The sequence below is a fragment of the Microcebus murinus genome, chromosome 4 (assembly GCF_040939455.1).
Source record: "Microcebus murinus isolate Inina chromosome 4, M.murinus_Inina_mat1.0, whole genome shotgun sequence".
Taxonomy (NCBI): Eukaryota; Metazoa; Chordata; class Mammalia; order Primates; family Cheirogaleidae; genus Microcebus; species Microcebus murinus.
Window position 1 is genome coordinate 72488285 of NC_134107.1, and position 13799 is coordinate 72502083.

At 36.8% G+C, this 13799-nt stretch overlaps 1 protein-coding gene across 5 annotated transcripts in view; it reads right to left on the bottom strand.

The window, feature by feature from the left end:
* NOX4 (NADPH oxidase 4) overlaps nucleotides 1–13495 on the bottom strand; it is a 172348-nt gene extending 158853 nt beyond the window's left edge. For 2 of the 5 annotated variants that reach the window (XM_076002414.1, XM_076002412.1), the window contains exons 1-2: nucleotides 13455–13495; nucleotides 11988–12083 (exon numbers count right to left, since the gene is read on the bottom strand). Coding sequence is in view for 4 of the 5 variants with exons in the window: in XM_076002412.1 (XP_075858527.1) it covers nucleotides 11988–11996 (9 nt within the window). In the remaining variant the exon portion in view is untranslated. Of the gene's footprint in view, nucleotides 1–11987; nucleotides 12084–12378; nucleotides 12662–12698; nucleotides 13280–13454 lie in introns of those variants that run through there. The other 3 variants (XM_076002411.1, XM_020286645.2, XM_076002413.1) reach the window with 2 other exon arrangements.
* Nucleotides 13496–13799: the final 304 nt, after the last annotated feature.

Sequence of the window (13799 nt, forward strand, 5' to 3'; positions counted from 1 at the left end):
ATCAATTCTTCCACAAAATCTATGTTCTTTCCATGACATCATATCACTACCATTGATACTCTTGACTTTCACAGGTATTACCATGTTTGATATCTGAGTAATAGTCACTCTATGCTCAGGAAAAGGTGATAGCAGACACTGGACTTTAACAAGAATCAGAATGAAAGTCAAAAAGAACTTTAACAAATTAATTTTCATATATCTAAAATCTCTTGGTGGAACAAAACGTATTTTCTTTCTTAAGCATAACACACTCAAGACTTAAAAGCAGAACAAGTCTAAGACTAGTTTTCTTACAGCTAACCACAATTAAAGAAACCCTGAAGATCCATTCTGAGCCAGTAAACTAAACTCTTCCAAGATTTTCATTTGATTCATTCATTTGCTCTTACATTTTTAAAAAAAATGTACAAGAGAAAAATAGCCAAACAATTAATTCAGTGATGGGTTCTATAAAGTCTGAGCCAATCCCCAACCCTATGGGACATAACAAATGGAAAAGACAATACCCAAGAGGAAATTCTATTTCTGAAGTAAGTAAGAACATTTGTGTTGAAGCTCTACATTCTTGTGGTTTAACATGAGTCATTTTTTCCAGCTGAAGTCCATTACTATAGACCACTGATGATATTTGCTTGATTTTCCCTTTAGATATTCTGAGCTATGGAAAAAAAGAAAAAAAGAACATGCTCTTCACCTTTTGTTTACATAACTTAACACACTTTACAAATGTGGTTTAGGGCCCAAACTTTCCAAACCAAGAGAATTAAGAAAGCTCAAAGGCCCAAAGTAACATATGAAGAGTAACTTGAAAGCTGGGTGTGGAAGTTGTGGTGTGCTATGATGCTATGATGCTATGTTCGCACCTGGGAATACCCACTGCACTTCAGCCTGGGGAACACAGCCAGACTTTGTTTCAAAAAAAACAAAACATAAAAATAAAAACAGATGTCAATCAAGGAAAATCACTGAGGTAAAAGCACTCTCATCATAAGTATTCTCAGTAGGCAGTTCTTATTTTCTTATTCCACAATTCTCTCTCCTTATGAGACCTTCACCCACCTTGAAATCCATATTCCCATATAGGGAGAACAGGGATTATATTTAAGATAAGATAATAAAAGGAATACACATAAGGAAAAGCATATTAGGGGGGAAAAGGGGTTAACAAAAAGAAACAGAAGTATAGAAACAAAAGAAAAGAAACTTGTTTGGTTCACTTATACTCCAGATCTTTCCAATGGACTGAGCTTTCTATGATTACATTAAATGAGATTGTTTGCTGTTTGAAAATCCTAACATAGAGAAAAGGAATATAGCCAGAAAGGCATTTTGCATACATCATTTCTTAAATATATCTTATTGTTGAAGTGGCCATTTTTAAAAAAGTCTCAGCTATATAAAATGCTTTCACTTTGGTTGTATCATTCATCTTTCCTTGCCTTAAACTATTATCACACCTCTGAAAGTCTCGATCTGTGCCTGGAGACTTTTAACAATTTTTAAATCTGTAAAAACTCAAAAGCATGCAATTTTTCCCATATAGAATGTGTGTTGGATTCATTTATCCTTAGATGGGAGCTATTGTCAAATTCAACTTTCCAATTTCTAAAAATATACACAAATTCTATTGATCAAAGTCCATCTTTTCCTTAATGTATCTACTTTTTCTTTAGTGCCATTGCCAGAACTGAAAAGAAATTACTTTTCACAAGGCCATAACTTTTTATAACATTGCTTGAGTTTTATTACATCACAAAGTTGCATTAGGATGTGATATTAGAAAGTGAGATGGGCTCACTCCTCACCTAGATAATTTGCTCATACACTCATCCCTCAGTATACATGGGGATTGGTTCTAGAACATTCCACAAATACCAAAATCCAAGCATACTCAAATCCTGCAGTCAGCCCTAAGGAACCCTCTTATACAAAAAGTTGGGCCTGGCCGGGTGTGGTGGCTCATGCCAGTAATCCTAGCACTTTGGGAGGCCGAGGTGGGCGGATTGCTCAAGGTCAAGAGTTCAAGACCAGCCTGAGAAAGAGCGAGACCCCCATCTCTACTATACATAGAAAGAAATTAGCTGGATAACTAAAAATATATAGAAAAAATTAGCCAGGCATGGTGGCACATGCCTGTAGTCCCAGCTACTCAGGAGGCTGAGGCAGAAGGATTGCTTGAGCCCAGGAGTTTGAGGTTGCTGTGAGCTAGGCTGATGCCACGGCACTCACTCTAGCCTGGGCAACAAAGTGAGACTCTGTCTCAAAAAAAGAAAAAAAAAAAGTTTGGCCTCCATATATGTGGGTTTTACATCCCAGGAATACTATATTTTTGATCTGTACAATAACAATCTTTGTGATGATTTCAATTCTTGAAAGTACTTCCTATCTAATAAATCATATCCTCAGTACAACACTCTGAGATGGGTAAGATAGTTTCATCTTGTTTCCCTGGGGTACAAAACAGTAAGGGGGATTACTGTATAAGGCCATGAAGGATAAGAGTGGAGAAAGGAAAGACAATTTTAGATTTCCTATTACATAATGGAATTCATGATATGTACTTTAATCAATGAACAAATTACTTACAAATTCTGGTCTTAACCTTCCTGTGATGAATAGAATCTACCTTGTAGGATAATGATGACTCTGGCATAGAACATATCAGAAACTTAGCACAATGTCAGGTCCATGAGAAGATGTCAATAGAAGTTGGCTCTATCTATTATTATTATTTATTTTAATTTCCTTTCAGATCCACAATAATTTCATGGGATAGGTAATACTTCCCTTGTTTGTCTGTTGGAAACTCCAAGCTTCAGTGAAGATTAATAAAAAGTATTAAATAACCCTTTCCTGAATGAAATATTTTTTTCCTCAAACTAAAATTCCATCCAACAATCACAGCCAAGTTGCCACAAACTGTGTGCCAATGACAGATAGCAGGACATAGCCTTCCTCTCTCCAGAAGGGCCAGGGAGGCAGCCAGAGGTCAACCAAGGAACTGAAAGCAGAATGTTCCAACTAACCAGCAAACATACAACTTTATCATCAAATATCTATTTATTGAGCACCACTGTGAGCACTGTAATAATGGAACAAAGGATAACTCTTCCTAGATGCCATCTGCTATATGAGGGGAAAATCCCTTCCATCTTTATGCATCTCTAAATTCCTTTTAATGTTTACATCTATAAAATATAAATAATTTATAATATTACCATTTAGTAATACCATTAATACTAAGTACTATTATTTAATATTTGTAGTAATAATTACAAATGGTAACATGTATTAGTCATGTATCAAGTGATGAGCATTTCACTTGCATTTTCTCATGTAAATCTTCCCAACTAACCTAAGAGTAAAATTTAAGCCTTATTTTATAGATAAGTTAAACTTAGGCTCAGAAAAGCAGCTTGCCAAAATCATAAAAGTAGAGAAATGCCTAACTACAATTCAAACTCATATCCATATAGCTCTGAAATCCTTTATTTAAAAAAAAAAATTATAATTTTTTTTCTCTCCAGAAATACCTAAACAATTTCAAAATCAATTTTATAATAAACTCAGTGCTTAGTGTAATAAACACAAAGAAACACTTCCCAGGAGTAAGAAGACCTACCATCCACATTCAGCTTTGCACTGAGTCCACAAAGAAGGCATTTGACTACAATTAAAGTCATCTGTTAAAAGCAAGTAAATGGAGTAGAACATTCCACAGTTCTACAGGCTCCTCTCCCTCCAGGTTGGGTGTTGCCCAGAAGAAAATATACACAATTACTATGACTATGAGTGAATACCACTATTACTACTATTATTAACCTCAGTAGTATGCAATGTAATATAGCTTCTCAATATTCACTGTGCTCCTCCTCTGGAAGTCAGTTCCCTGAAGTCATACTCTTGATGAAAGATCTAAATGATCAAAATGAAATACTGATACTACTCTTCATGGGTGCTAATTTATCTGATTTTCTTCTTCAGAGCCATGGAGGAAGTAAAGGTGTATGTAACAGCAATGCTCAAAATAGTTGCAGGGTGGGGTTCACACTAAACTCTGCAAACCACTGAGCAGGCACATCACACCACCTGCCCAAATGGGCCTGGGAAGAGACCTTCTGCAATATCATTCTGGAATGCTAGTGCTCAGCTAGGCTTCTGCAATTAAGGAGAAAGAAACTATATTAATCCCAAATTAATTCCTCAAAACTCATGTTTAGCTTCCAGAGGAGGATTGAGAAAGCTGGTAGGTGCTACAGGCTAAATTTTGTCCCCTAAAATTCATGTTTACGTCCTTATGTGCAGTACCTCAGAATGGGACCATATTTGGAAATAGTCTTTGAAGAGGTAATTAAGGTTAAATGAGGTCATCGGGTGGGCCTTAATTCAATATTACTGGTGTGCTGCAAAGAAGAGGAAATTAGGACACAGACACACACAGAGGAAAGACCAAGTGAAGACACTGGAAGAAGGGCACAATCTACAAGCCAAGGTCTCTCAGAAAAAACCAACTCTGCTGACACCTTGATCTTGGACTTCTAGATTCTAAAACTATGAAGAAACAAATTTCTTTTTTATTTTTATTTTTTTTCCTCATGCTACCTTGTCTAAGAACAATTTTTTTGTGTTTAAGCAGCCCTAGCGAACTAATATAATAGGTATCTGTTAAGGTATATGTCTGCCTCAAATTTAAAAATAATTCATGTAATCCCCCCTTTACCTCTGATCAAGTACTTATTAACAAATGCAAAAACACACTAATAAACACACATACAGTCTTGCTCAGAGCCACTGTGGAATGATGCATAAGACCCTTAGATAATAGTAGAGAATTCCAGGTTCTACCATTATCTGTCTCAGAACCTCACCTGGTAGAGCACAGTGATTGAAAGCACGGTCATCAGTATCAGACAGATATGGGCTCAAATGGGGCTTCTCCACTTGTTAGCTGTGTCATCTAAGAAAAGTTACCTAACCACGCAGAATCTCAGCTCTCAATTATGTAAAAAGTGGTAATTCCTATCTTCCACAGTTGCTATAAGGAATCAAATATAAGGATTAAATGAGATTATAAAAGTAAAGGGCCAAGAACTATGTCTGGCACATCATATGTGAATAATATATGGTAACCATCTAAAATGGCTGATATTGGACTGTTTTTGCTCTACCAAAATGACAATTCCATGTGGTTCAACCTATATTAACATTGCACAGAGGCAGAAGAGTATAATGGTTCAGAATACAAATTCTTTCAATGGGTGAATGGATGAAGGAAATGTGACACACACACACACACACACACGCACACACACAATGGAATACCTACTATTCAGCCTTTAAAAAGAAGGAAATCCTGTCATTTGTGACAATATGAATGAACCTGGAGGACATCAAGTTAAGTAAAATAAGCCAGGCACAGAAAGAAAAATACTAAATGACTTCCGTTATATGTGGAATCTAAAAAAGAATCTAACTGTATTCATAGAACTCGAGAGTAGAGTAGTTACCCCGGCTGGTGAAGGAATTTGAGTTAAAAAGGAGGAATAAGTTCAAGCGATCTACTTTACAACACAGTGACTATAATTAATAACAATATACTGTATTCTTGAAAACGCTGAGAGAGTAGATTTTATGAGTTCTCACCACAAAAAAATGATGAGTATGTGAGGTAATTCACCAATTTAGCCATCCCACAATATATACATATTTCAAAACATCATGTTATACACAACAAATATGTACAATTTTTATCTGTCAATTAAAATTTTTTAAAAAATACAAGTTCTGGATCTTGGGCTGGAGTCCTGCCTCTGTCCTCTGTCCACTGCCTCTGTCATTAGCCAGTGATGGAATCTCTCTAATATAGTTTCTCAGCTGCAAAGCAAACCATTGAAAACATCTACTCCATAGGATGGATGAGAAGATTAAATAAAGTAATCGATGCAAAGCCCTTAGACTAATGTCTAGTACTTAGCCAGTCCTAACTGAATGTACTCTGTTACTGATATTATTAATATAATTCATAACAAAATAAAGGAAGTAGACCTGAAAACCTCTGAGATTTATTCTAATTTCTAATTATATGCTGTTTTGGGTGGTATTGATAATAGAGAATTATGCAGTGGGCATTTAGCTGTACATAACAAAGAAGTTAAATCTTGAGCTCTACAATTCTGATAAATATTGTGGAATCAGAAAGAATTTGAATAAAAATAAGCCTCATAATTCCTTAACAATTTACTTAAGGTAAGTCTATAACAACTATAATGCTAAAAATATACTTTATCTTGAGGGTAAATCAATAATTTTCCTTAACTTCTTAAATTGATAGACATCTAAAATATTGTCACATAAAATGTGAAGCTAGCAGGCCATACAGTGTGGAATTTAATGTGCTCTTGCATGTATTCATATAGCTATTCATTATAGCAGGCTAATATTAGACTGAGATGATCAAACAATGACCAAATAATGACCAAGCCATTAATTCAGTGGCTGAGAGAACAAATCATTCAGTCTCAATTTTTCTTTTGGAAAATGAGAAAGTTGTCTAAGTAAAGATATCAAAGTTCCCTTCCAAGTCTAAAAATCTATGAATTGCTACCTATTGTGAATAGATAAAAAAATATAATGCTATTTCACCAAAGTAATATAGCCTATTTCATCTGTCAGTAAACAAGAAGAAAATTGTTTTCAAATAGCAGAATATTAAGAATAAAAACAAACAAAAAATAACACTTAGCTAAAAATACCTCCTTAATTGAAACCACAATGCATGCCTGGGCAACTCTAGCTAATGACTTTATATTGTGTGCAATTAAAAAAAATAAGTTAATGATTAAGTCTCTTCTGAAATTGACAGGAAGCATATATTCCTTCTCAGCAGAATCAAAGCTGCCCAGGCCAGCTGTGAAACCAACACAGATTTAAATTCCTAGATCCATTTGTCCAGAGATTCCAGTCTCTGACCTTAAGAAATTCACATGACATCAGATTTCTGTCCCTGTAAAATGTTATGATATAACATCCAGACTCTTGAAAGGGTAAATTAGTTAAATGTTTCTAAAGGATAATGATTGACCAAAGAGAGATCATCCCTGTATTCCACTAGAAAGTTAGGAAGACTCTGAACCTTCACAAATTTTCTTCCACATAACACAGTATTTCAAAAAGAGTTTAAAAAACAAAACAAAGCAAAAAAAAACCCTTCACGATCATGCAGCAGATCTAAGACAATATTTGTGAAAAAAAGAAAAACAACAACAACAGCAGCAAATGTTAAATTCTCATCATGGCAATAAGAGAACAACTAAGTTGAAATTGAATAGTCTATACATGAATGTTAGTTTGGAGGGAAAAAAGATATAAAAACCAAGAAACACTAAATCTGGTACCACAAAATACATTGTCTTCTCAAGTTAAAATGTTTACATCAATTAAATGAAACTCAAAAGTGGGTGAAAACTAGGATAAGGGCTTCTAAAAACAGTATTTTGAGTTAAATTTCCCAACATTCAAAAAAACTAGAAAACGAAATTTTTCAGGGTTGGTCACACCCGTTAATTAGTACTTTCTATTAAAGTCAAGCAACTACATTTTCCATTCCTTGAAAATGAATGAATCAAAATAGTTTTCATCTTAAAGTATCAATGAAGTCCTTTCTTAGAAAGCTGCTATGGGAGGGTGGAGGGGGTTATTGTTTGGTTTGTTAGTTTTCCTGTTTGGGTGTTTGTTTTGGCTTCCCTCAAAAAAACCTTTTTCTTTCCTCTTAGCTAATTTTAAGATTCCAACGCTCACGGCATGTTATGTAATTAAACATCTCCTAGGAAGTGCACAGTCTGCTTAGCACATTAACTCAGGCACAAACCAGCCGTGACCATGCTGCCTCCCAGTCAGGATCAGACCAGTCTGGTAAAGGATAATCATGATGAAAAACCCACTGAAACATACTGATCCCAACATTATTTTATGCCTCAGCACCTAAGATCTTCGATTCTTACGTAATTTTTTAATCCTTAATTTTAGAACAATAACCTAGAAATAAAAAGATATTCCAGTTCTGAGAATTAAATAATTTTATCTTCATGCTCAAAGGCTCCCACCTCCAGAAAACTCAGAAAATGAGACAGAAGTCACAGAGAGACTGTTCCATGTGAATAATTACAGTCCACAACTTCCCATCCAATAACAACTCCTGTTTGGTAGAGGAGGAACAAAAGGAATACCTATATCCTGATGTCTTTTTGTATTGGCTGGTTGGTTGGCTAGTTGTTTGCTTTGAAGCAAAATGGTACGTGCATATGGCCATGAAGGTAGGAATAGCTTCCCCCCCCCCCCAGGGAATGTTTGAACTATCCAAAATGGTAGTCACTAGCTACACGTGGCTATTGAGTAAGTCAAATTATGTCTAGAGTCACCCAGGAACTAAATTTTTAGGTTTATTAATTTTATTAATTTGAATTTAACTTTCAAAGCTGACACTCGTTTGTGTTATTGGGAAATCTTTTAGCATGTTTGGAACAACTTGGATATGTGAATTTACTTTTTCACCTGTAAATGTTATGAAACCTAAACACAGATTAGGTATTTTTGATAAAACATTTAGTGGCTGAATTGTATTTTGAGTATAAAATGCATACTGTATTCAAAGAACTAATAGGAAAGATAATGTAAAATATCTCATTAATAATTTTAAAATATTGACTACATGTCAAAATGATAATACTTTGGATATATTGGGTTAAATATTTTATTAAAATTAATGCTACTGGCATCTTTTTACTGTTCTAATGTGCTACTGGAAAACTTTAAATTTTAAAACATATATCACTTGCATTGCATTTCTGCTGGGCAGCACTGATAAAAAGTAATACTAACCAATGGTATAAGTATCTGAGATGGATCAGTGAAGTAGTTTAGAAAAGCTGTGTAGTGTGAGGAAAAAACAAAGAGGCCAGACAGGACTGCATTCAAATCCTAGCTCTGACAATGATCATTCAAAGGCACTTGAACAAGTCCTACAACTTCCTCGGCCTACATTTTCTAGTATGTAAAGTAGGGAGAATAGTGGCCTAGCTTAAACAAAATGTTTTTAAAATACCTGGCACATCACAGGTATAAATAAAGAGTTGTTATTCAAGAGAAAACAGGGATTTCAAGCAATTACTATGAATTAACTGCTTCTGTTTGTCTATGTCTTCCTAAACATGGGCTATAATCTGTGGACACTTCCTGTTCATAATACCTGTACAACTTTATTATTATCTTACGTTTTATAGATTAATAACAGCAACCTTTATACTCAATGCTATGATCAAAATATTCAGCAAATGAAGGTACTGTTTCTATTTGCATTTTAAATGGCACAATGAAATGCATTTCCAGAAAGACTATCATGATTTTTATAAACCAAAATTCACCTAAAAGAGAGTTTTTACATCAGAATACCTATGTCCTCTTCGAGATTTCTACATGCCTATCATGGTGAGACCCAGTATTTGATAAGCTCTAAGATAAACTGCTCGAAGACACTAAGTTAATAATATATAAGTATTAAAGATGTAAAACATGGGCACCAGTAATACTTATTTAAAAATTAATTCTATCTCATTGTTATACTATATTTCTTTGCAATTTGAAAAGTGCCTGCAAATTGTTATTCTATGAAACAATATCATAATCATCATAAGATTAGAAAAGCTAAACCTAGGACAAATAAAATTAAAAACTGCTTCATAAAATAAATGGTAAAACTGTAGAAGGAGTTGCTTTGTCACTAAAAAGTAATATATGGGCTGAAAATATCTGTTTCAAAATGGTTTAGATATATTCATGACTAAAAAAATTAATAATGGGTAACTACTGGAAAGTGAGAAGTTTGGAAGTCATATCTCATCTTTCAGCATGATGCCAAGAAGAAAGATCTTTCTTTTCCACAGTGACTCTTGGCAAAATGCTGAATAATGACTAGATGGCTTAAAGATTAACTCACTATAATTATTCTTATGTTTCCCTGAAAACTAATGGATAATGATCTCTCCTTTCTTCAATCTGTGTCTTGCCCTTTTGTCTCCTACTCTTCCATTTGGTCTGTTTATCATTTTTTCTCTCCAGTTGATCAATATTTATTGAGTCCCTACTATGTGCCAATAGTTCTTGAATTTTACTAGCATAATATAACTTAACTAGCCTGTTATATTATTCAAACAAAAGCACCGAGGATGACAACAGAGAGGTGGAACATATTTTTAAATGTTTTTCAAGCATGTTGGGTTATATGTGTGTATAATCCCAATCGTCTGACTTATCACCAAAATAAATGTGAAGTTCAGTTGCACAACATTCAAGTTCATAAAAATTAAATTGTTAGTTTCAACATAAATTAAGTTTTTCTAAAATAAATTGTTATTTTAGCTTATACCATGTCATATAGCTAAAATCCAAAGTTTGGTTATGGCTTTCCAAGTTATTGCAATAAATATCCAAATCTTCAATTTTATATTAACATAAATACCTCCTTATCCAGAGCATTTTACCCCTGTAACTCTCAAGAGTTTTCTCCAAGCAGTTCAAGTTATGCAATAGATCAGATAAAGTTTCCACTGAAAAACTTCCTGTTCATTAATTCACACCTAAGAGGGAATTTCTAGGAAACAAAATAAAAAGGACATCAGCCGACCTGATGTGTTTATTAGAGAAAAGCTTTTCTTAGTTATTGAATTATAATTATTTACTTGTTGGTTTTTCCATTAAATTGTAAGCAACTTGAGGGTGAGGTGAGGTCTTACTCTTTATGTGCCCATTTGAAAAGCACAGGTTTCAAGACAGTTTCTGGATGGCTGGACAGATAAAAAAAGAAATGTTCATATTTAAAAGTTACCAATAAAATGAGTTTAATCTTTGAGCCTATTTTTCTCAATTCAGTAGCTAAAAACATAGGCGTTAAACTTCTAAATTATAAATTGGGTGACCAATAAAGTATGAAAAATAGTACTGCATTGTAAAAATAAAATATTAATTAATTAATTCAGCTGCAATTTAATGCAGACTTAATTTATGCCAATCACTACTCTAGGCTCTGGGGTTTAAAGACAAGTAAGTGCTGTACATCTAAAATGTGAAAGAGAGGGCTTATTCCAATGAATGTATCTGAACTAATCATAATTTTTAAAAGTCATTAAACCATTAAAAATAAAGTAGTGCATCTCCCCTTTGGAATGTATTTTCTTCCCCAATGAGAAGCAATGACAAAAAGGTTTTGCAGTGCTTTATACTTTTGCTTCTTGCTTAGAAAATGCAATCTCCTTATACAAGTAAGATGCCCTCAAGATACTACCTTTTGTTGAGTCAAGTAGGAAGAGGACGCAAAGGAAGAAAGAGATCAGAATCGCCATAAAATACAGAAAAGAAAAATATCAGCATGAAGTATATCAGAACAAAGTTTGGCATAGTATCATTCTTACATTAGACTAGAACACTGGAACCACAATCAACCACTAACCCAAGGCAAGCAGCTGAAAACTGCCCTAAAAGGAATAACCCCATTAGACACATACTTTGTGAGAGCTGTCAATACAAGCAAGCGGTGCAGAAATCCTCTCAATAAGTTTATGAACAGGGTAAAGGCCTTGACAAGTGAAAACTAAAAGCCTGTCATTGGTTGGTCTTCCTGGTGAAGCAGATCCTTCAGGGCACTTTGTAGCTGGCAAGAAGTAGCAACTTCTTTTTAGGCACTAATAGTCTGGTCTGGCTGGTTCATTCATTTTACTTTAGCAGATATTACCTTTGGTTCTTAAGAGAGTCAATGTTTTTAACCTGGACAAGTGTAAATGATAAATCAAGAAAACTTGACGACTTTAGAGTACAATAACTGTTTCTAAAGTGAACAACACATGTTTTTTTAATGAATGGAAGAATTGACCAAGCCCTGTAGAATGTCTGCCAGTATTAAACCCACTCCACCAGATCACCCAAGTTCCACTTACCCCCAACATCTGGTGGATGTAGTGATACTCTGGCCCTTGGTTATACAGCAAGAAGGTTTTCCAGAAAAGCAGGATATTCAGGGAAAGCCAAATGAGCTAAACCAATCAGCAAGGGAGAGAGGAAACAAAAATTGAAAATAACCATTACCTGATGAATGGAAACCACGAGTAAATTCCCTTGACACAGTACTTAGAGTGGAACTTAGTAATTTCATAAAGCATATTCTATTAACCAGTAAGCTGAAAACCACTCAGAGGAAAAACAAATCTGACTTTACTCAGCCCCTTCACCTGAGATTAAGCATTTGAGTTGCAAATAGGTCTCCTAAATGAACCGAAGATATCCCCTACAGTATGAAATCAGACTAATATATTAATGACATCACCATACCCAAGCAAACAGAAACAATCTGGGAAAAGAGCAAAGGAGGCAAAAAATATTTAAAGGGTTAAGAAAAAGCTGTGTTCACTTAAAGTGACCTCTCTTCCTCCACATCTGCTCTCCCATCAGTGTGCAGGAAAATTCCCATGCATGGGGCTGGGGGTGGAGGGGAGTCGTCATTATCCCCGGCGTAAAGTTTTGTTAGTTGAGAATGCTCAAATTAAGAGACAAAACTTCCACTTCCAGCTTCCCACCCGGCGCGGCACGCTCACAGAATGAATCAAAAACCGCAGCAGGAGATGCAGGAGAGACAAAACCCGCCATCCTACCAGGCAGAGGTGTTTAACCCCTTCGTTGGCGAGCCAGCTCCTCCAGGACACAGCCATGCCGCCGGCCCCGCTCGGAAAGGAGCAGCAGCGGCCCGGGCAGCGGTCACAGCGGTGCAGCTGCGGGGGGAGGGGGCACCGCGTGGGGACAGAGGGTCAAAGACTGGGTGGAAGCCCGAAGGCCCGGCACGGAGCCAGCCGGGGCGAGGTCTGCGCCCCGGAGGAGCCGGGTCCTCCCGGGCACCCCGACTCCGACCCGCGCCGGGTCCGCTCTGCCCTCTCGGCGGCCCCGGCCCCGCGCTCCCCGCGCGCGCCCCGCGGCCCACGGCCGGCTGCACCAGCCCGCAGCGCCGCGCCGGCCCCTTTGTCTGGGGGCGAGCCTGTTGTTGTGGCTGCCGCCGCTCGGGACGGCCCGGGTGGGAACTTGGAGGCGTCCTCCGCGCTCTGCAGCCCGGCCTGCTCTCAAATGCCCAGGAACATGTGCGGAACGACACTCACGCTGAAGCGGGGGCCCTCGCCGCCCCCTCGTACACACACACACACACACACACGCACACACACACCCCTGGTTCTTTTGGACTGTTGTTTTCCGCAAAAAAAAAAAAAAAGTTCAACTCAAAAAGCCTTGGTCACGAAATTTGAGCCGGAAATAGCCTTTTGTGTACGAGCGTCCCCCTTCCACAGCCCATCCTCAGCAACTTCTCCTACCGCACACAAAAGCCCCCCCCCCAGCAACCCTCACCTACAGCCTCCCGCTACCTACTCCCTTCTTCACCCCCTTCCCCGCCCAATCCCACACTGAAGCAAAGATTTTAAGACACTGCTGCATACAAAGAGACCCTGGCTATGGTTAAAGCTGACGTAATTCTCAGGGGCTTCAAAGAAGCTCAGATTCACTCTACTGAGGAATTGTGCTTTACTACCTAGTCTGTTAGTATGTAATAAGAATCCTCTCAAACTTGTTCCAGAGGCCTGGTGAAGGGTGAGAAAGGTGTGGAATTGATACAGGTTATGTATCCTGCATTGCAACAGATCGATATTAGGGAAGAAAAAAAATAAATAATTCGTATAGAAGAATGGTGCAAAATAGGTGTTCAATAAAGG